This window comes from Gallus gallus, chromosome 2 (assembly GCF_016699485.2).
Source record: "Gallus gallus isolate bGalGal1 chromosome 2, bGalGal1.mat.broiler.GRCg7b, whole genome shotgun sequence".
In the NCBI taxonomy this organism is placed as follows: Eukaryota; Metazoa; Chordata; class Aves; order Galliformes; family Phasianidae; genus Gallus; species Gallus gallus.
In genome coordinates, this window is record NC_052533.1 from 124,001,943 (window position 1) to 124,025,316 (window position 23,374).

General features: G+C 38.1%; 2 protein-coding genes across 3 annotated transcripts; one reads left to right on the forward strand and one right to left on the reverse strand.

Moving 5' to 3' along the window:
* Nucleotides 1-210: 210 nt before the first annotated feature.
* On the reverse strand, nt 211-18,090 carry CALB1 (calbindin 1). The gene is made up of 11 exons (NM_205513.2): nt 17,896-18,090; nt 17,566-17,642; nt 12,957-13,031; nt 8,352-8,435; nt 8,214-8,270; nt 5,583-5,660; nt 3,101-3,156; nt 2,979-3,018; nt 2,835-2,888; nt 2,641-2,712; nt 211-2,231 (listed from the first exon to the last, which is right to left on the reverse strand). The coding sequence occupies exons 1-11, from the start codon at nt 17,975-17,977 to the stop codon at nt 2,118-2,120; spliced, it is 789 nt and encodes a 262-aa protein (NP_990844.1). The 5' UTR covers nt 17,978-18,090; the 3' UTR covers nt 211-2,117.
* On the forward strand, nt 17,976-23,302 carry LOC124417699 (OTU domain-containing protein 5-like). Of its 2 annotated transcripts, none has more exons than XM_046937878.1 (2): nt 17,976-18,285; nt 23,100-23,302. In XM_046937878.1, the coding sequence occupies exons 1-2, from the start codon at nt 17,976-17,978 to the stop codon at nt 23,111-23,113; spliced, it is 324 nt and encodes a 107-aa protein (XP_046793834.1). In that variant the 3' UTR covers nt 23,114-23,302. The 2 variants fall into 2 exon arrangements, with proteins under 2 accessions (XP_046793834.1, XP_046793833.1); XM_046937877.1 differs by lacking the exon at nt 23,100-23,302 and adding an exon at nt 19,349-19,440.
* The last annotated feature ends 72 nt before the right edge of the window (nt 23,303-23,374 follow it).

Genomic DNA, 23,374 nt, shown 5'->3' on the forward strand with positions numbered 1-23,374 from the left:
GTGACTTCAGAACAAGCCTTTGACAAGTAACTTTTCTCATACTAAAGAAGGCATATCTCAGTTTCTGTGATGACATTTTGTCAAAACACTTTACCTTATCTTCCACTGTAGTGATTTTAGCAAACATTCAGGTTACATCATATTTAGCATACATTTTTTTTTTTTAACATTTACACAGTTAAAATGTTAAAATAAGGCAAAATCCAGGGCTTCAGCTGCACAAGATGAACAATATCAATCATTTATTATACTGATAGGCAGATAATCTATTCACTATTCCTTCACTTTACATACACAATTGTATTTCACATTGCATAGAGCGAACAAGCAGGTGAGAAGTTAAATCACTGTGTGGAGTGGAAGTAAAGCCATGGGAACGAGCTAAATTAATCTCAGTTCAGTTTTTGTGCCTTTCTTCAGCAAGGCCCCATCCTGCACTCCATAACATGCCAAGACCAAGGCTGAGGGAACCTGGGGCCTTAAGGCTGTTTCTGAAATGACATTTAGTTGCCTGAGTTCACCTGAGGTCACGGATTAATTTCAGTGGGATTTCAGTGCCAAAATAATCTTGAAGGATCTGAGCCTCATTGCTTGAGATACATTTCAAATAAAATGCATTTCCTTCTGCTTGTTAAGAGATGCATTTGAGAAGTTATATAAAGCTAATCTTCTAACCTGCTTCTGAAATAGCTTTCTGTGTATGGAAGCAACGCAGATTTAATGACTTTAAGACACAGCCCAATTTCCTTCCTACACCAGTATATACTGAGTGCGATGGTGGCCTGGATGTTCATGGAGGTGCTGGAACAAAGATGGTGCAAAGTAAAAGAACCAGGCCAAAAAAAAAAGGAAGACGGGAAGAAGAAAGAGCTTGTTCCATATTATATTTCACATTTTAAAAAATACCTCTCTAGCTTAATAAAAAGCAGAGCACTGGTAAACCGAATTACTAAACTGTTATAAAATCTTTACTAGGTCTTGTGTTTATTTTAGTGTTACCTTTTATTAGTATTATTACAGATTAATAACTCAGTGTAAGATCCAAGGAGGCACAATTTTTCAAAATAACTGTTTTGTCCTTTACATGGTACAGAAAAGAGCATCCAGGAGATAGACAAACTAGACAACAATAGTCTTAGGATATTAAATTTAATTATAGGTTACACAGAATATGATGTAAAAACAGCAATTTACTAGAATAATATAACCTGCAAAATGTGAAAATAGTTTAGAAAATGGATTGTCATATTCTCTGACACAGCAATAGTCATGAAAGGTACACTTATAATATCATATATTAATCTGTGTATTAACTATGCTATCTGTCACTTAGCCAGGATTCCAAGACAGATTAAAGGCATTTGTTTCTGAAGTGCCTATGTTTAAATTCAGTAAAGTTAAACAGCAAGTTTGAGAACAGTATATTTTTGTCAACTACTGCATGGAGTTCTATTCCAGATAAATGCTTCCTCTATATACTTTGAGTTCATAATGAGAAGAGTAGTTGAAAAACTACAGAGAGCACAGACCTGTAAGTGGGTGGTTTGACAACTGGAAATATTTCTCGGTACCTTTTGGAGTGTAAACATGCCTACTTCTTTATCCTATTACAACCTAAATCATATTTCTTCTGAATTTGTATCATACATTAAAAAAAAAAACCAACAACCCAAACAAAAAAACCCAAATGTGTGTAGTTGTAAGTGGGAGAGAGATTTCTAGGCCTTTTGTTATGTAGATCAACAAGGAAAAATGTTGCAAGTGTCAAAGGATATGATGACCACAACATCAGCAGGTGTAATTTTTTTTCAGGCATGTTCATGAAAGCAAAAAAAAAAGAGCCAAAAAAGCCAAAAAAAAAAAAAAAATCCAACCCCAACATGTTTTAGTTTCTTTTGAATATACAGACTGGCCCAAACATAGACATTCTCTTTATCAATCTTATTGTTACAAAAACTGTACATTACAAACAGTATAGAAACAAACTTAAAGGAATGTGCCACACATCCTGGCTAATTTTCTATATGCAGTTTAAAAATACAGCCTACTCCCTTATAGTGCACAGTTATTGTGTAGATAGAATACATCACTAGTTAAGTGGACATGAGAGAAGAGTTTTAATTTTCCTCAGCACAGAGAATGAGAGCCAGTTCTGCTCGGTAAAGCTTCCCTCCATCAGACAAGGCCATGATGCTTTTCTTGTATGTCGCAAGGTTGTTAATGTCTAATTCCTATTTAAAGAACAGATAATGCTTTATAATCCTGTTTAGTTACCAGCATGAGCAAGTTTGCTGCCAATGGCAGAAAATAAGGAGGGGGAAAAAAAAAGATGTTCTCAGCCTTTCTAACAGTAACACATTGAAAATGTTGTATATTCACATGATCCGAGTTATAGGCTTATGTTAGACTGCTGAGAGCTGATGTCTCATAAGCAAGCTTTTGACAGTGTTGCTGTGTAATCACAGTTCCCTTAGTTAAGGCTTTACACTGCTATGACTTCTGCCAAGATTTTTAGTTGTGCCTTGACTTCAGGAATTATGACTTAGAAGTTCTATATTTATCTTAATTGGGTGGATTAAGGTGTCCTTAAAATCCAAATTAAATCTAATCTCTAAGGGGAAAAAAGCCCTCTAGGATTACCTTTTTGTTCTTTTCACAGAGATCCTTCAGTAGTGCATCAAGTTCATTTTCATCTATATATCCATTGCCATCCTGAAAAATAACATTAAAGAGAACATCAGGCATTTATTCTTCTTTTCAGAGGTTTTCCACAAATTCAGAAAATAAGTTCCATCAAACTAATCAGTTAATAAAAAGGCTTTCTAAAGACTTACTTGATCGTACATCTCAAAGGCTTTATTGAACTCTTTTGCACACATTTTGACACCCTAAACACCAAAAGGAAAAAAAAAATTGATATATAACGCTGAGTATGTTTAATACTAAGAGCTTAACCGTAAGATGATGAATATTCTTACCTGAAATTTAATAAGAAAATTTTCCTGTACTGGGAGTAGCCTTTGGAGACAAAAAACAAAGGTCAACATGTTTACTGTAATTGGTACATGATATTTGTTGTGAAAAGAGACTGGAGGCATACCTGGCCAGTTCAGTAAGCTCCAATTTTCCATCATTGTTTGCATCAAACATCCTGAGCTGAAAGAGTACATATTTTTACATTACTAATTGCAATTAATTAACATAGTGAAGAAAACATTTATTTGGAAAAAAAAACTCAGTGAAATTTAGCCTTTATTTAACACTGAAGTGATGGCCCCAGGTTTTAAACTGTCGCATTTGCCACGTAATACATGTCTTTAAAGTGCAGGAGAAATAATTTGTAGTAATTAATTCTACTGCAAAAGCCTGATAAGAAACCAGATGAACAATTTTGATTAACCTACTCTAAGGTAGGTCTTAACCTGCCTAGAGTGATGAATGTCCCATATACACGTGTATGAATTATGTATAAGATAGAAATGTTGACATGATAACATTTTACTTTTTACTTCATGTCATGTTATAATAATAGCATCATTATTCTCTCTTCATAGAGCTGGAACAATAGTCAGGTAAAGTTCAACAGAATCCCAGACATTCAATTCCTTAGGTAATAATGGACATTTCATTCAGTTGGCTGCTGGGCTTAAACGGGTAAGTAAAATTGCATTCTGTTTCTGTGATATATTTCAAGAAAAGACTGAAGAGGTGCAATAGACACTTTATTGTTAGTATAAAAATGGGAAATGAAGTGTCTGCAAATAATTGTAATCAAACAGTAGGAATAATATATATATATATATAAAATTTGACAAAATAAGCAAATACTACTTCTAATCACTCTTAATCATCATATTGCTTTAGAGTGCTTTCCATTCAGCCCTTGAAAGGATGAGCTCCTGCTGCATATATTTGTTATTAGAAGTAGCTGGAGATATTATCCCTGCATGGAACTTCCTCTCCCATTTTTTTTTTAATTTTTTTTTTTGTCTATACACTTCAATTTTTCTACTTTCAAATAGTATTTTGCCTTTGCTGTATAAGAGACACAAAAGCAACAAACTGTACAAAGCATTTTTAGGCATCGTACTGAAAACAAACACCACCACCCACACTCATCCCATCATTTTCAATCAGTAATTCCAGACATAATTTTTAGATAAGTGGAAAAGTTGAGTTGTGTACTGAGATAAGCATACATCCTTTCAAATACAGAAATAATACCATGAAAGAAGACTCATTTTCATTTTTCTAATATACAATAAATGGCAAAGGAGAACAGAAAAGAGACCAATTCTATAAACATTTATTTCCTTATAACACCCTGGTTCCTTCTAATGCCTCCCTTCCTTGTATAAAAGAATCTGTTTTGCATGCATTTCACATGAAGAAGTTACATTAGGAGGAGGTAAACAGTGGGAGCTGTAAACTCAATTATTTGGATAGGTTGTAAGTAGCTGGTTGTGCCTGCCTGCCGCTTCTGGATGCTGTATGTTTTCCGTTAGTCTTAGTTCTGAGCTTCTGGGGAGATTATGGAGGAGTTGGCTTTAAAAGTTCTTTCTTATTGCTCTTAATTCTTTGTCAATATGTCTCTCTGCAGAGGCACTTTAATACGAAGGTCCAAAAGCTCCTTAAATGAACAGAATATGTGTTTTATCTTCACCAAAGAATAAACAGTGACAATTGCAAAATGTAAATTTAGGTAAATGGCTTGTACTAGTACAACAAACCATCAGACTTCTGTCAGGAAAGAAACAAGTTTTCATCAACCATTCTCAGACTTCAGGCCACTTTGAGTGTTTGCGTGTTTACCTATAATGTTTTTGATGACTAAAAATATTTTGGGATGTAACCAAACTGGGAAAACAAAAGTGCAGTGTTAGAAATTTCATGAAAACAAGAGTTCTGAGTCTTTTTCATCTTGAAATTTCCATTCAGATGATGCCAATAGTGGTCTATACCATGCAGCACAGTAGTGGTGGATAGAAGGAATGCCCCAAGGAAAAAGCTGATTTAAGACCAGGGAAGTGACAGTTTGGTTGTAGTGTATATCAGAAACATTAATTAATTCTTTTATAATCACATAGAGGAAGTGAGAAGAGTGTGGTGCTTGTAAATCTGCTAAGAAACCATCATGCAATGATGGCATTTAGGACAAGAGACAAACTCTGCAAACAGGGAAATTATACAAAGTAGTCTAAAATTAATTTGATCTAAGTATAATAATGTAATTAATCTTATGACAAGCACAGTTTTTCTTCTGTGAACTCTGAAGACTTTGGTTTTACCCCTAACAGAAAGGGGAAGTAAAACAAGGGGAACAATCTTTGCACCACACTGTGACAGGATCTACTGTTTAATAAGCACCAAGAAGGTTCAAAATTCCTGGGCATTTCTGTAGCAACACTGAAAACTACACAGCTACAGGAGTACTTGCAGTGCTTGATACCATCTCTGTGCTGCAATGATGCAGCAGCCTGATTTGGCCTGATTATGACTTAGTGGGGCCCAAGTAATTTGGAACCTTCTAGCAGCTGAAGATAAACACAGTCTTGACAAAATATGCCTTTATATAATCTTACCATTATTTCTGTATATTCTGTTAGCTTTGAGTCTTCAATCTGCTTATTTGCTTTCTGTAATAAATCTTTCAAGAAACTCTGTTAAAATAAAGAGAGTGTAACAGGTGAATTTTTATCCGTAGTATAAAATGCTTGACTTGCTATCTTCAAATTAAAGTAATGGGAAATACTACTTTGCTCTCATTTAATTTTTATTGTTGCAGTTCAGAATAAGTAAGAAAAGGCATAGCAATTAACAGTTAGGTCTGTAACAGTTTCTTTATGATCATTTCAACTCTACTACGCAGTTTCATAAAGCATTATACATTGTATGACATTTATTATAAGGTGAATTTGGAAGAAATGTCTTGGCTCTCAAGCATACTTCTTCCTAATCAGTTCTATCAGTAAATTAAACTAATTTACCTTGAGACTCCTTGGAAAACTTGGATGCCAACATAAGAACAATTTTACAGAGATCAATGATTAATCACTTTCCTCCTTGCTGATGGCAGTACCTGATGCTAGAAGTGAACATGTTAACCTATGTTACTCCCTCTCACCTCCTACTTTAAATGTGTGGCCAGTTTCTCTAGATTTTTTTTTTTTTAATGAGAATTGGATGTGGCATCTTGTGGCTTTCTATTCAGATATTTTGAATAACAGCCATTTTTACTTAAAAAAAAAAAAATAATAAAAATCAATTCTACCCATGCAGAGCTTGAAACTTCTGTACTGGATTGCTACAAAGAGTATGCCTGAAATGTTTTAAATGGACTTCACTACAGAAATATGTTTAATCTTGGGTGTTTTCATGGAAAATAGGGCTATCCTGTCCATCTGAATGTCTTGTGACAAGATCATCTACATCTGAACTTTCCATGTCATTGTGTGACCTAAGCTGTTGCCAAACCATTCCCAAATATGCAGTGATGGAGAGTCTGACTCCTCCTGAGACAACTTATTCCACTGCCAGTACTGTTGTTGGAAAGTTTTGCTCATTTCCAGCCTAAATTGCTCTTAGAAAGTAATTAAATAGGTGTACTCCTTACATAGCAAATATTTAAAACGTTTGGGCTTGGCAAAAAATACCAGTTATTCCTAAAACTGAAAGTTCATATTTATGTGTTATATTCAGAGTCTTGTGTTTCTGTTTCTCTGATATCTCGTAGCATATGAGAGATAGGACCATTAGGGATCCAATTAAAATTTCTTAATTCTTCAACTATTCCTAAATCAGCCCTGCCTTATAAAGTCTATTTTAAGTTATAGCAGCTGGCAACAGTCTTTAAAGAACTGTCTAACAGCTGGGCAGTTATCAAGACCTGCATGCTTGACCTCCTCCTGCTTGTGACAACTGCTGATACACCAATGTGCTGTAAGCAGGCAGCAGAAGAATGGGCTTGTCTGCCCCTAGGCTACCTTGAGGGGGATTCCTTGGCAAATGCCATATAGGTACGAAACTCAAAGAGGGAGGGAAAAGGAATAAATTGAACAAAATAGTCCAAACTAGATGGATAAACACTGCTAGGTCTTTTGCTATGAATGGTTTTGACTCCTCTGAATATAAGCTACAGCAACCGAACTGTGGGAAAAGGCTCCCTTCTACTCACAGTCTGCTGTATATGGGCAGCAATCCTATGAGGAAAGGCTGAGAGAGTTCAAATTATTCAGCCTGAAGAAGAGTAGGAGAAGAGGTGACTCAAGGGAATCTCATCAGTGTCTATAAATACCTGGAGGGAGGGTGCAAAGAGGACAAGAGGCAATAGGCACAAACTGGAGCACAGGAGGTCCCTCTGGGCAGCAGGTAGCACTGCTGTGCTGTGCAGTGCCGGATCACTGATACAGGTTGCCCAGAGGCTGTGGGTACTCTTCTCTGGAGACCTTCAGAAGCTGCCTGGCCATGGGCCTGGGCCCCCTGCTCTGAGTGTCCCTGCTGGACCAGGGGAGGGCCAGATGGTCCAGAGGGATTCAGCCATTCTGTGATCCTGTGACTCTGTGATTCAATATCTACAAATGTCTGTTAGTTTTATGACTGGGGTAAATCATTCTAGTTTCAAGTTTTGTTAATTCTGTAAGACTGAGATGATTAACAGAATCATTCTGCCCTTTTTGTGCATTTTAAAACTGATAGCTAACTCCCACCAAGTTAGCTGAGCATGGGCAACACAGTTCCAGCTGTGTTAACAGTAGTACAGTGGAAACTGAACATTGCCTACGATACTTGAGAGAGCACAAGCTGCCCAGTAGCATAATGATTAATAGTAATGATGCCCTTAGGAAAAAAAATAAATAATCACAAAACCAGCCCTATACCCTAAACAGCCTCTAAGAAGAACAGTGTATCTTACGCAGGACTGTCTGGTTTCCCAGGACAGAAATCATCTTTCCTACTTCTCAGTGAGAGCATCAGCCATCTCAAGTCATTTGAGACAAATATTCATCTGAATTAAACCACATTTTTAGAAACATTCATCAGATTAGAGATGCACTTTAAATGATTTACTGATGATAAAAACACCAGCTAATCGCATTGCTTTCAGTTGTGTCTGAAATGCAAAAATATGCACCAATGGGTATGAACAAACAGATCCAATGTCTGTAATCCAATCTCCAATCTCATTTTGCGCACACTCATAAGTATCAGCTTACCTTAAGTTCCTCAGAATCAATGAAACCACTGTGGTCACTGTCATATTTTCTCCATGTCTGCAACCAGATAAGTTGATAATGAATTTATGGCAATCAGGTCTTGGATGATTTTACAGAAGGAAAATTCTCACAGTGTACCTGCATGAAGTCTTCACTTGACTTTAGCTGCTGGCACCTAAAGAACAACAGGAAATTCTCCTCCGTCGGCAACACCTGAGCAAGCTGTGACAGATTTAAAAATTAAATAAATTAAATTCTGATTTTCCATTAGGCGAGATGAGCTTTTGAATGAGTATGACACTTCTAAAAGAGTGTGAAATTCTTCATGGTCCTACTGTCCTAATGTAGCCTCACAAGAACCTTCATCCCATAAGTCCAAACATCAGGATGATGCCTCTGAAAGACTTCTGGCTTGCAGCTTTTTCATATTTGTCGAAGTCAAACAGAAGTGAGGTGTGAGATAAGGCAGTGAAACAGCAGTTTACTGAAGGAAAAAGGGAAAAAAAAAAATCGACCTATTTGAAGTCAGGGTCTGTGGTGAAAACCTCAGAATCAGTGTGGAAGGGAAAGCATGAAACAAAGATGTTTAATGGATGAGTGTGAAGGACCATGAAAATTAAGAAAGTGAGGAAGAAAGATCACTAATAGATACTGAGTATGAGGAAAAAGAGGCAGGAACATCCGTGTAAGGAAAGTAGAAAAATTAACTGGAAAAAAAATAGAAGGAGAGTATGTGAAACTTGGTAGGGCAAGGGGATGGCAACTAGTCACTATTTATCAGGTACAGAAATGTGTTCGAGAAGAGCTATAAATATCAGAAGGAAATCAAAACGACTTTTAGCCCCACAGAATCAGGGGTACTTTTTTTCCAATGCCTCTGAGTTACAAAAGGCTTTTTTTAAAATCAGACATCATTGCACTGATTTTTGAAAATGTTCATTTACTATAACTCAATTCTGACAAATGACAAATCTACAAGATGGAGAGTATGCTATATAATTTAAAGTAAAATCATTATTTGTTTCTAACAAAAGCTCAATATTTCTTTTTTCTGTGGTTAAAATGTATGAACTATGTTTTGATTAGAGAAAACTTTTAACTCGAAGAATAGACCAGCTGTGCTTACCAGGAAGAGAAAACAGGGAAAGCAAGATTTCTTAGCTGCATTCTGTATGAAAAATGATATCTTCAGACTTCCTGTAGCCCCATCTTAAAATCTGTATTCACATTTTTTGTTTCTGTGTATTCATTTCACATGCTCAGATTTCTTGTTCTGCCGTTGCCTCATTTAGTGCTATAACCCAACTGCTCAGGTTTTTTTGGGGGGTTCCCATGGTGCTGTAGGTGACTTCAGCTCTCACTCTCACTCTATAGGCACAATGAGGGGATGGAAACAGATCTCTAGTTTCTCTAAAAGTATCTGCTCAAGAAGTCAGTCATATTCATTGAGTGCTTGTACAACTGAAAACACACGTCGAAGCACTCTTGTATCAGAACATAGCCATTGATTACAGACTGCCAAGCACATCATAGTGTTCTGAGAGCTTTTGCTAAGTGGCTGAATAGCAAATCTAATCAACTTAAACAATGTGTTTTTGTCAGCAGCTTTTGAAATCTACTCCATTATAAATAGCAAATAACGTATGGATAAGTACGCATTCATATTGGTGTAACAGCTAAATGTGTGGAATTTAGTACTGATTTATGGAAAATTGTCCTTATTTCTCCCTTGAGAAGCTCTGACTTTTGGAGTAAATCAGCAATGCTGCCCAACAGCAAACATTGAATGGAAGAACTGATAAAAACACACAGTTTGGGGAAGAGATTGCTTATGACAGTGGGACCTTTCCAAAGAATCATGAACAGCTTACTAGCAGTACCAAGCTAGGTAGGAGGCACAGAATACATTACCTCTGGAATAAACTTTCATATTTTAAACTGCATCTCCTGCCCTTTGTAGGTCACACACAAAGCAAAGCACAGGCTTTTACACTACAAAGATGCAGTAGCTCAGTATGCAATATTAGCTCAGATTCCTGTCCGAAGTCTTTTCTTGCTTCCTTCTTTATTGCCCTTTAGCACAATGCAAACAATACAACTAAAGAGAAGTCCAGTTATCCTGGCTCTTGCATCAACAGCATTAAACTGCTTTTTGTTGGGAACTCTGCACTACTGAGGGATAGGGAACTTCCTAGTCACTGCTATGGAGAGGAAAGATGGAATCTGCTGCTTGACTTCTTTGTGAGGAAGGACATACAGTGAGCGTGTCTGAGTAAGAGTGCTATGAGTTCCTACATGTGGCAGCAATAGCAATTAGTGCTTCTGTGCACTCCACTGCTTTTGTGAGTAAGAGAGGACAGCAACAAAGCCCAAGAGTGACTTAACTCTCTCTACTCAGCTGCAGGCTGAGGTAGATCTTTGTAGGCTACCTAGCAGAAGAAAATACTCTCAGTAATTAAGAACATATAAGAACTATTTTCTAGAAATAAATAAATGTTGGTAACTAAGATTCCCTTCATATAATTCAGTGAATTTTCTTCTCAAAATCCTATAATGGAGAATGGGAGTAAAAATGATATTTTATGGTAGTAAGTAGTTATTTTTACGGCAAAAGCAAGTGACAAAGGATGTGTGTGTGGAATTACTACTGTCCTGAGTCTCAAAAATCCACGTTCCACATCTACATTTTAGTTCAAGCATTGGCCTGAATGAATACAAAAGTTGAAAGAAAGGTCTCTTACAAAATGACAAGCAAATATAGAGGTCTGGATCTGTGTTTAGCTTGTGGATGCCGGCTAAGACCTAGAGGACTAAGTGCAGTGTGCTTCCAAAGACAAAGCTGACATTTAATCTGAGCACCAAACTGAAAATCCACTCCTTCCTCTGTGAAGCCACCCAAGCTTCCTCTTTATCTCAGCCCACAAAACCCATTATGTGAAAGACATTTTCCTTCAGCTGCTGGGGTATCCAGTCTGATGGCTGGGAATCCAAATGCCTTTACATATATATATTTTTAAACAACATTCATACTTTTTTATTTCAGAAAAAGTGTCTTCTGTATTATGGAGATAGGAGCAATCTGGAATTACTGAGCATTCTTATTTATAAGGAAGGAGAATAAAGTACAGATACCAACTTTAATATACTGCATGTAAAACTTAGGCTGAGTCCCATCAGCACTTTCCAAATCAAGCTTCATGCTGATGTCAGTGAAATGAAATATAGATATTGGGTTAGGAAACTGCTATATTAAGGGAGAGAGTCCCTTCAGTCACTGAACTGAGTGCTGTCATTATTCAGTGGCTTCAGTGGATGCTGAGTATGCTTGGCAGCTCACTGGAGGTGGTAAGCACCTTACCGTATTAGGCCCTGTGGGATTTGCTCACCTTTATGCATTAAGTCAATAGTACAATCAGAAATAGAACTTGAAAGGCAAAACTCTCAGTTACCTTCCCTAAGTAAAGAACAACAGTCACTGCAGGCACTGTCTACTCATTCTTCTTGCATAATGCTTGTCATTACGCAATTCAAAAGTACTAAATTAAATGGGATTGTTCAATAATATATGAACAAGCAGTTGTTAGTGCAAAATAATCTGTAATGCTAAGTATTGTCAAAAGATGTGTTTTTAAAATCACTTATAGCCACAAGTAAAAGAAACTGCGTTTCCATTATTTAGTCGTAGCTAAGTTTTCATATAAACAAGTATTTTCAATTCAGACACATGACTGAGGAGAAAAGATATCCTGAAATGATGTATTATATCAGTAGTGATACATCCTACTGAGTTTTACAGACTGTATTCAGTCTCCTATTTTAAAAATAGCTACTGACCCGAGGTTGGTCACTGTAGAAGTTTTGCAGGCCTGGCTTGCTTCCAGCTATTTCTTAATTAGCTCTCTAGATCGTATTTCATACTATCAGAAAATAAGAATAATCACATTTAATAATAAAACTGCAGTCTTACTCAGTGTGACATAAATGAGTTGTAGATTTAGGCTTGAAATAGTGGTTTCTCAAGCTGTAACCCAATGAACTCTCCTTGCTGATTTGCAGCACTGAACAGTGAAAGCATGAGAAAATGTAATGGTTCTCTACTTCCTAGAAAGTCATCTTAATTATACAATTGCTGAGACTCTGTAAGTGTAGAAAAGGTTGGCTGACTGCATCTTTGTCCTCTTCAGAAAGTGGTAGAAAGGAATGGGGATATTCTGCTCCAGGTTTGGTTAAAGAAAGGGCTGGATCACAACTACTCTTAAAATTTTGTTTAAGTTTGCCATGATTAACATCCTGTTCTGCCACATATGTGCATTGCCTACATATAGTGACTTCCCAATTACATTCACTTGCAAGTTACCTAACTACAGGAGCGGTGACAGAGTGTTAGTTCAAAATCACATGTAGAAAAAAATCATGTTTACCTTTCACAATATAAATTTCTAAAATAGAGCTTTCAGCTGCTTTACAGGAAAACTAAATTGCTGTTGATGCTTGTTTATACTGAAACAAATATGCAAAGTTAAACGAAGTTTAGTGAAATATCTGGCAAAGGGTAAGGGATATTTTGCTTTGGGGTAAGGAAAAAGGTCATTAGTGAAAAAAACACTAAAGATTCTCAGAGAAATAAATTTTCAGTTTTACTAAAAATCCAGCCTATTTACAAATATGCCCATACAGTTCTGTGCTAAATGCATTTTCTGTAAGTAAATGTGTTAGTCATTTGTTTTAGGGTAACTATCTTACCTCAACGATTCCTATTTTTCCATCAGTGGCCTTGCCATACTGGTCCACAAAAGCTTTCATTTCAGGTGTTAAGTCCTGTAAAGTTACAATGAGAGAATCAATATTTTTCAGATGTAGAGAAACATATGCAAAGTACTTAAATATTCTATTAGTTGTCAATAAATTTACTACATTTGATGAAATATTCACACTTAATTTTAGCGAGATTCCTCAAGTTGAAGTGAAATTGAGTAATTTTTTTTAGGATGGATAACATCATTGTGATAAATTTTACTTCCTAAGGGGTGATATTATAGTCAATGTGAGTGATTGGTTTCTAAATACTTAGAACTTCTATTTTAGTTTACAGAATAAAGAAACTGAGAAGACAGATGTGTTGGAAGATACGTATAACAGCTCTTTTGTTTAAGAGGATGACAGCAGAGTTCGTGGGTCAATCAGTTTTCTCAGTTTTCATTATTAAATGACAAACTTGAAGGCAGTGCAAAATCCTTCAAAATAAGGAACATTTCAGTACAATACCTCTGAATACCAATATGGCCTTTCCACATCTGAGCTGATTTTACCCTAACAGTGGATTTTATTTTAGCCTTAAAAGAACTAATCAGAATATCACATTCCTCACTGTTTAGTTACTATGAAAACAGAATCCAAATGTCACTGCGGTAGAGAGAGGCTTGGCAGAGAGACAGCTTTAGGCAGCACCTTAAATCTGACGTAGTAAAGCCAACATAATTGTTTCTTGTATAAATTATGGCTCCTACTATACATTTGTACTCAAAGACTATTTTCAGCCTAAGCTACAGCAAAGGTGCCAGCCTCGGGATGAATATTTAAACATCTGATTTGACATTTCAACTGGACTTACTTTGCCCTGCTATGAGTTGCCATCAACTTCCACTACTGATTAAACTTCTACTTTTCCTTGTATTTCTTATCAGTCCGAGCTAGTAAAACCGTGCAGCAAGAATCAGGACCACAGCTATACTAAAATAACTGAAAATTCTATGCTTATAGATGAAGATACAGCTGTCATTAGAAATTAAAGTTTTAGTTCCTACAGTAGTTGTGATTATATAGGACCTAAGTGAATTTCTCACTGGAGACACGGGGACTCTCAGCTGTACTAAGTCTGTTGAAGTTTGTCCCAAATTTCAACTTCAAAAGCGAACTTAAATGTCAGTTCTTTATAGATGATGCAATCATGGCCTAGTATCCTATTTATGTCAAAGTCATCCATGGCAGGTTAGTAATTTGCCACAGCTTTAATTAGAGATGTAGTTATTAATACAATGCAGTTCAATGTCACCTCTCATCTAATGATCCCAAAGTGGGCACAGGTTTGCTTAGCAGTTGGAATGGAGAATTTAGACACCTGGAATTTAATTAGTTCTTGTTAAATATTTTGTTAATTCTTCTGGTATCACCTCCACAGTGCCAAACAGTGTCCAGCCATTAAAGGAGGCATAGCTGCTTAGAGGCTAAATGAAATGGGATGCTTATCCTCTAGTACATAGTCCAGAAAGAGTCTTTTTTCTTTTTCTTGATGCTCACTTCAGCTGCTTTTGAGGTTGTTGGCAAGTCACATTATTCAAATACATGTTCAGTCAAAAAAATTGTTTAGACTTAATCAAGTGTGGTTGCTTAGTGCACGAGATTAAGAAACTAACCCTTCAGACCCTCATCTCCCCTCCTAAAGCTTAAGAGTCGCTTACCCAGCCAAGAGGAGTTGTAAAAAAAAAACACCTCCGTTTTGGAATGATTTTTGAAATGTAAGGATAGATGGCACTACAGAAACACTTACATGACTGCTTTCATAAACATCTATTAAACATTGAAATTAATACTGAAATACTGAGAAATACTGTCCTCATCTGCATATGCAGAGAAAGTGAGTTAACAGATGTGGATTAACTTTCCAAGATCCACTCATCAACTCTCCATTGATCTGTGTCACTCACGTACAATCCACAGGTTCTTCTCATAAGTGGCACACTTAGAGAACATATTGCATAAAAAGTAGGGCACAGCAAATGGAACCTCTGTCCATATATTTATACAGTCTTTATCTTTAAAAAGTGTCAGTTCTTTCTAAATGTCTGAAAGTATGTCAGATCAAATCACTATCTACCACAATGCATGAAGTGAAAACACATAGTGTGACCAAAGTCCAAGCCCTTAAATCTAGTATACATCTATCCTCTGGAGTGCTGGCAGTTCCAGTAATGGGGCTAACATCAATCAAGTTGCATGCTATTGCTCCATCTTAGAAAAAGCAACTGTGAAACTAGTACAGGCTTACTGAGTGGATTAATAAAAAGATTAGAATTAGAACATAATTAGAACAGCTCTCTGTAGCTGGGAATAATACTTGGAAATGTTAAACCATCCTATTCAATGACAGAATCAATGTGATTCTTTAATGCATATGGCATGACTGATGTAAAATCCAGCTATGAGGAATGCATAATTGAATATTTCAAAAATAGTGAGCAGGAAAGTGACTTGAAATACAGAAGTTAATGATGACAAAGAAGCTTTGGCGTGTTAAAGGAAGGACAGACAAGGAAATGACATATAACCTACACTAGTCTCTCAATGTGTCCCTTCTGGCAAAAGAAAGGAAATTTAAAGCTACTGAGTTAGCATCCCATGAGACAAGAGATGAACTAATGAGATACTTGTTTGGCAAATGAACCTTCAAATCCAAGAATCAGCTTAGATTTGAAACCTAAAATGACATATATCCATAATCCAGAAAAACACTTCAGAGATCAAGGTAACATCTACCAAAGGCAGAGCCAATAAACCATGTACCAAATTTGACGTTTCTACTGTGAATTGCTCTTTTCAAAACATTCCAAAACCAGGCTTGATTCAGAGAAATCGCAAAAGAAAGCTTAATTAAGCACTTGAGTATTTTCAAAACAGTGTGAGATACAGGAAGAGGTTACTCAAAAAACAGAATGAATGATGAAATGTAGCAGATAAGAACAGTTCTGCAAAGTTCTGTGTCACTTTGAGCAAGCTCTATTTTTAAGAGATGCACACCTCTTTTGAGAGAGAAAAGAGTCTGATTTTAAAGTAACTAGTATTTTTCCTTCAAGCTTCTAATTCCTTTTTCAAATTCCTAAATATTGTCAGCATTTCTACTGAGAATGCCATTAGTACTAACAAACAAACATAAGTTTCCTGCACTTCTCTACAGAACAGAGATATTTTCTATTGAAATATCTGAAAGGTACAGAAGTTGTACTTAGTTTTTCTGCATAAAAAGAAAAAAAAAACACCTATTCCCTCTGAAAACCAATTTTCTGTTTGGGTTTTTGAGGCTTTTTGAAATTATAGTTTATACTTATTAACACTTATGAAAATGAGCATCTACAGCAGATGCTGTAGGACGTAACTGATACTAAGACTGTAGAAATGAAGCATTGCTGGGAGACAGATTTTCACGTGTGTGAAGCCTGCACTCATGGAACTACTAAGAAGATAACCACAAGAAGATTTTCCACAAAATTTAAACATACGATTGTTGTTTTTTTCTTTTTTTTTTTCATTTGCTTCTAAAATATACAGCAATATTAAAGTCAGTTATTGAAAGGTTATTGCTCAATTCAGAGGGTTTTTTTTTAATATAATATAATAATTTATTTCCACCATTAGCACACATGCTAATCAGATTTTTTTTTTCCTTCTATAACTTCGGAAGTATTTTAGCATAGATTGATTTGAGTAGACTTGGTAATGTTATATATTTGAACTTGGTGCTAAGTAGCCTGCTTTAGAAACCAATTACCCATAATTTATTTGTTAAAAAGATTCACTTCTATTTAAATCCAGCTCTTTCCATGGAATTATTTCTCTCTCTTTCTCCATCTCTCCTTCTCTTCGCACTCTCTCTTTTTTTCCCCAAGTGGGTATAGTTCGGAAGAAATTTGTAATTAAAACATTAATAGCTCATGCATAGCATTGCTTTGACAACACTGTCAAAAACGTTGCTGTCTCTGTTAGCAATCTGAACTACTAGGATTTGGCACTCATATTCCTGGTGTGCAACACTGGCAAAGGGCAAAAAGTGTTTAGCAGTCATCTGCAGATCTATTTACTGACCACCAAGGGGCAGGAATGCATTTCAGCCCATACTGTCCATTAAGCATGAAATTAAAAGAGCGCAACTAACTTGAAGACTTAGGTTTTCTTTTCTATTTTCTCTCTTTTAAAATAAATTTATTTATTTTTTAAGTATCTGTGCATATCTGGATCAGGTTGCAGTAGGATAAAGTCCACCCATGACAAAAGGATAATGTCGATGCATTTCTGACTTTTCTTATTAAGCCCTTTGAGCAGTATCAGCTCACAGTCTGGTGAGATGTGAACAAGACCTGCTCTCCAGCTGAATGGACACCCCTAACTCTACCTTTCCAAAGCACAGGACATGTTTAAAACCTGCTTATTTCTAACCCATCTACTTCTCTGCCTCGTGAGGCTAGTGCATGAACTGTGTGAAGGCAACTAGGAACAGAAGGAACCAAGGCACTGGAGTTTGCTCAAGAAAACTCTTCTTTTCCAGAGGAGATGAAAGAAGTGGGGTGAATGGTTAACCTACCAAGCCTGCCTTCTTCCGCGCCTGCTGCAGCTCCTGGATGAAGTTTTGTAGCTCCTTCCCATCCATGTACCCATTGCCTACAATAAAAAGAGTTATGCCTGGTGTCACCGCTCCCTCCAAACTCTCGCCACTCTTCAGCGCTGCCAGGGATGTCTCTAGCCCGTGTTCTCCCGGCGGAGCTGCTCCCGCACTCCTCGCCCGACCTGAAACCCAGCCGTGCGGCCGTGCCGGCTGTGGGATGGCGGCCAAGGAGTTGTGGGACCCCCAGCCTCCCCCTCGCATACCCCCGCCAGCCGCCCCCCGCCACCCCGGGAAGGGGAAAGGAGTCACCGTCGGAGTCGTAGTGGTGCCAGATCTCGAAGAACTGGGCGGCCGAGATCTCCACGCCCTGCAGGTGCGTCTCCGCCGTCATGATGGGGGTGCAGAGGGGGCTCAGCGGGGGCGCTGTCCGCGGTGCTGACTGTGCCCGCGGCCGGAGCGGCGACGGCGGCAGCTGCGGCGACGACGACTCCGAGGGCTCCTCCCGCCGCCGCCCCGCCGAGGGCTATTTATGGGGCTGGCCCGGCACGGCCACTCCCCCCCGGCGCTCCCCTCCCTCTCCGCGGGCCTCGGCGCTACCTCCCGCCCTGCGCGGGGGTAGCCGGAGTCTCCCGCCGGCGGCTGGGGCCCCGAGTTCTCGCCAGTCATCCCTGCCCCCGGGCAGCTGCCTCTCAGTACGAGGTGAGGGGTACTCGTTTGGGGCCCCCGAGCAGAGAGAGAAGTTGTTATGGGCACCTCGCAGTGGTAGAGTGTGCCCATGAGATGCAGAGGATGGTGGGTGAGCAGGATGTCCCTGTTCAGCCATTGGGCTTCCACCTGGGAAAGAGTCTTGGGTGCCCGAGCCCTGCAGGATATCCCAGTGCAAGAAAAACCATATGGAACAGTGTGTAGAGTGCAAGGAATCTGCTTTGGTCATACCATTTATGGATCCACAGCCCTGGAACAGAGATGGTATATTTAAATATTTGGTCCTAATTTCATCCCAGCAGGTAGGAATGGAATACCGCATAAGCTCACTCTTTTTCACTGCAGAGGCGTGAGAGACGCTACCACAGCCACTTCTGAATGCTAAGAGAGTTCTTTTGGTACACCAGCTTTGAAGACTTACCCTTCTCTAGCAGTAGTTTGGTGTGAGGAGATGGAGTAACTTACCAAAGATCTTCCTTCTATTGCAGGATAGCATGGTGTTGGACCAGTAATAATGATTAGGTTCCCTTTGGGATGGATCATTTCAGTCTTTAGGTTTATTTGGGTGCTCATAGATGCTGAACCTGCCTTTCTTTCTCCTACAATGTCCCTCGCATGCTACACTGAGTTAGCAGAGTTGAATGGCCAGGAGGGTTGGCTGACAGAACACTGCCAAATACCATAGGTAGTACAGTTAAGATGGGGGATGAGAACAGCTGGGAAGCTTGGGAATCTCCTTGTGTTAAGTAATTGACATAAGCAACAGTGAAACAGTAGTATGTTATGTCTCATATGTAATGTGAGGACCAAAATTGATGGGATAATGCATAACAGAAGATGGCAAAAAGCCAAGGGGGATGGATAACCCAGCAGGATGAGAGGAGGATGCTTAGTTAAAGTCTGACATGTCCTGAGAGAGATTTCAGTAGATTGGGTGGCTGAAATCTTGTATGCATTATGGAACAAGATGTGGGCATAGCAATTAAGTAATCATGAGACCTTGTACTTGATTCCCTTCATCTTTCCATTCTCCTGTTTCTCCACCTGTTATGTGCAGCTTTTGCTCATTCTCTTGCTGCTGTTTGGCTCTTCAAGGAGATATGTCATGTAGGTCTGTGTTTTGTGATCTGCTGAACAAAACAGAGATAAGATGAAAGGCACAAGTGTTTGATAATTCATCTCTTCAGTTTGAAATATTTGTAAGTATTAGTGAAAATGTTCACAAGAACTTTACAGCCACAAATACCACTATGCACTTTCAAAATGGCTACAGTAATTTTAAATATTTCCTTTCAATCTGTTTTTGTGTGTTGCCTTGTGAAAAAAAAAAAAAAGAAAAAAGAAAAGAAAAGAAAAGAAAAGAAAAGAAAAGAAAAGAAAAGAAAAGAAAAGAAAAGAAAAGAAAAGAAAAGAAAAGAAAAGAAAAGAAAAGAAAAGAAAAGAAAAGAAAAGAAAAGAAAAGAAAAGAAAAGAAAAGAAAAGAAAAGAAAAGAAAAATCATGGCTATGCCAATTTCCCATATAGGCACTCTTTTTCAGGAACAGCTTTCTCAGAGAAGTAGACTTCAGTAGGAGCCAGATCCTGAAACTTTTGTGTGTCTACACCTTGTCTTGAAAAGAAAAATCTCATGCTAATGCATTTCAGGAAAGTAACAATGATGACAAGAAAACAGAGCATTCATGAGGCTTTATTTATTTTTTTTTTTTTTAACAAGAGCAAGTACCTGGTAGAGCCCTGGCCATGACAGCGGAAGTACAGTGAATTGAGCCTGGGACTATCCTTTTACCTGGGAAAGACAACAGGGTGCTAGTGACGCAAGGACACTGGAAGGAGACAAAGGTGGAATTGGCATTTCCATCATTTTTACAAAGAAGAGATCTGTGCCAATGAGGCAACCTCTTGTGTTTGCCAAGCGTATTGAATTACTAAGTTCAGTGCAGAATTTCAGCTTCCAACAGCATGCTCAAATGGAAACTGAGTATTTCAACAGTCCTTTGACTTGCATCTTATGTTGATTTGCTCCTAGCTGTGCACCATTTTCAAATGGCGCATCAAACCTTGTCCTTGTTACTTGTCACTGACCCAGACATCTGTAGCTGGATGATAGGGAAGAATTCAGTATTGTTTGGGGTCAGCCCAACCTTTCTCATCTGACTTCTCAGACTTTTAAGTGAAAAGGAGCTGTAATATTTACATTTTCTAAAGTTCTCAGAATAAAATATTTTGCATACTTCACGTGTGGCCAAGATGGTTTGGAAAAGTCTCATAGAGACTTTGAAAATACACTGCTTCATCTGACCAGGAACATGTATAATCATGTGCAGGTGGGATACTTGGATGCACTGACCTATCACTGTGCTAACAACTACAAAATCAGTATTGTCTACAGAGCATTTATGTATCATTGTGCATTCTGTCTAAAATAGTATATTGAAATGAATGGGTTTGTATGTTCTCGCTTCTGCACTTGAAGTGATTCTGCACAGACATAAAAGTAGCAGACATTTCCATGCAAAAATAACCACTTATATAACTAACTGCACATAATATTTTCATGATTAATGAATTACCAAGCCGCCATTCATATTTAATCCTACTGGACTCTGCTTCTTATGCAAAACTAAATCGGAAACTGGTCATTTCAATTCCAAGAAGCTATTAATTTCCATTGGAAGGGAAAGCACTAGAAAAGGTCTAAAAATGCAGATATATACAGGAAGTGATCCATAACCCAATGAAGTCCATGCAAATTTTTGCAATGACTCTAGAGGGCTTTATACAAGGACAAAGTTCTTCATATTTTCAGAAATTATATGTGCGGTAATGTGCATATATACACGCTAATTAATGAATTACTTCGCCGAGAAGCATAAGCCTTGTCATTCATTTTAGCTAGAGCTACTTGAAGTTCTCATTCCAAAAAATCAGCAAGATCCATATCCAGCAGAAGTCAAGGAAGCTACAGTGAAGCCAGCCTGGAATTTAACCCAGAATCTAAGTGTATATGATTTTCTTTGAAAGCATTTGTTGTTCATAGATGTTCATCAAATGCTTTTAATTAATATATTTTGCACATAGACTTTCTGAAACTTTCTAGTTATGACAACCCGACTTTTGTCTGCAGCCTCTGAGGAGAGTCTAGATATAATATCCCAAGGGTTTCTCAAGATGTTTGGAAATCAAATACACCACTTACAACAGCAACTCAATCTATACTCAATATGCCCAAATAAAAAGCAAGAAATAGCAAGGTCAGACATTTACAACTGGAAGCACCAATGGAGAAGGAGAAAAACACAGAAATATTTCATCATGGCTTGAAGCATCACAAACTTGAATTTTGATGAGCAGACAGTACAAGAGACACCAAAATTGAAGTATTTTCCAATGAGAATATCTTACATGAGCAATACATCCTTTCGTAAGAGAAAAAGGGTATAGATGATGTCAATACTGAACAAAGACAAATGCTTTTATCTGTACAGAGTCTTGCTAATTTTAGTCTTAATGGTGACAGATGCACAGATAGATAACTTTATCCTGGGAAATCAATAATTTGGGAAAACTTCTTTCTCTGGGAAATCTTTGATCCAGATACTTAGATATGATTTCCAAGCTTACTTGTGACACATCAACCAGACAGAAAAGCTGGAACAGTGTTGATACCTGGTTTGGACTGTGGCAGAGTTTGCCAAGTAGCACTGTGCTCAGGAAGGCAGCTTCAAATTGCACATAGTTGCTAGCACATGTGGCTTGCCATGGGTTGAGGAATGTGTTATTTTCAAAATATTTCCATAGTACTACTGGACAGTGTATTGCTTACCTAGGTGAGGTCACATCTGGAGTACTGTGTCCAGTTCTGGGTTCCACAGTTTGAGAAAGACGGGGAACTGCTGGGGAGAGTTCAGCACAGGGCCACAAAGATGATTGAGGGCCTGGAGCACCTCCATTATGAGAAAAGGATGGGAGATCAGGGACTACTCAGCTTAGAGAAAACAGAGAGGGAATCTTATCAATACTTCAAATATCTAAAGATCAGGATTCAAGTGGATGCGGCCAGACTCTTCAGCGGTGCCCAGCAACGCGACTAGGGGCAATGGAACACAGGAAGTTGCATCTAAATATGAGAAAAAAAAGTCTTTACTGTAAGGGTGACAGAGCACTGGAACAGGCTACCTAGGGAGGTTGTGGAGTCTTCTTCTCTGGAGAAATTCAGATCCCACATGGACACTTTACTATCGTAGGGATCCTGCTTAACAGGGAGGTTGGACTCAATGATCTCCAGAGGTCTATTCCAACTACTGTGATTCTGTGACTCTGCAAAGTGTACTCCTTATGCTGCCCTTGGCTTCTGTAGCCACCATGGCAAACCATGGTTTGCACAGTATATATATTATGTAACTAGGAATTTACATGAGCCATTCTTGTTTTTCAAGTGCAACATTATGTTGACACATATTTCTCATGCATCAGACTGAATTGTCCAAATGATTTTAAGAATGTGAGATATGTTTTAATATAAATTGCAAAATGATGAACCGCTTCTAAATTCAGATTATAGCATATCCCTGGTTTTAACCTTCTGACTGGTGAACCCTGGGCCTAATTTATCCCTTTTTAACCCATTTTATTCCCAAAGAGTTTCACCTGTAGCTTTCCAAGAAGCAGCATGCTGAGGAGATGGCAATATTCAGTAACAGATTCCTCAGAATTACATTACCCACAGTTCATGCAGCCATACTTTGCCATGTCCTGCTATCCTGTAAGATCCTTGAGGCCATCAGAGCATTTCTTTCTTAACTTGGCAGCTCATTTCCTTTAAGGACCACATGGATGTTCAACACAGCTCCATCCGGCACAGCTCCTTCCAGCCCAGCAGATGCCAAGGGCAGGGAGTGTGAGCCTGCAGCTCCTGCCTGTTGATTGAAGGAATCCATCAATGTGTTAGTTCTACAAAAGCACAAAAGTCTGTAATGGAGGGCTGGCATATCAGTGTCACCAGGAAAGGACCTTGAGGTAGGTGAGATCAGTTTGATGCTCTTCAACACTATAGAAAATCTGGAAAACCAAAGCAATTCTTCAC

Coding starts and splice junctions, on each gene's coding strand:
- CALB1 (NM_205513.2), bottom strand. CDS start 17,977: ATGACGGCGGAGACGCACCTGCAGGGCGTGGAGATCTCGGCCGCCCAG. Junction 3,157..5,582: donor CAGAATATACAGAAATAATG/GTAAGATTATAT, acceptor GTACTCTTTCAG/CTCAGGATGTTTGATGCAAA. Junction 2,889..2,978: donor ATTTTCTTATTAAATTTCAG/GTAAGAATATTC, acceptor TTTGGTGTTTAG/GGTGTCAAAATGTGTGCAAA.
- LOC124417699 (XM_046937877.1), top strand. CDS start 17,976: ATGATGGGGGTGCAGAGGGGGCTCAGCGGGGGCGCTGTCCGCGGTGCT. Junction 18,286..19,348: donor CAGCTGCCTCTCAGTACGAG/GTGAGGGGTACT, acceptor TGTTATGTGCAG/CTTTTGCTCATTCTCTTGCT.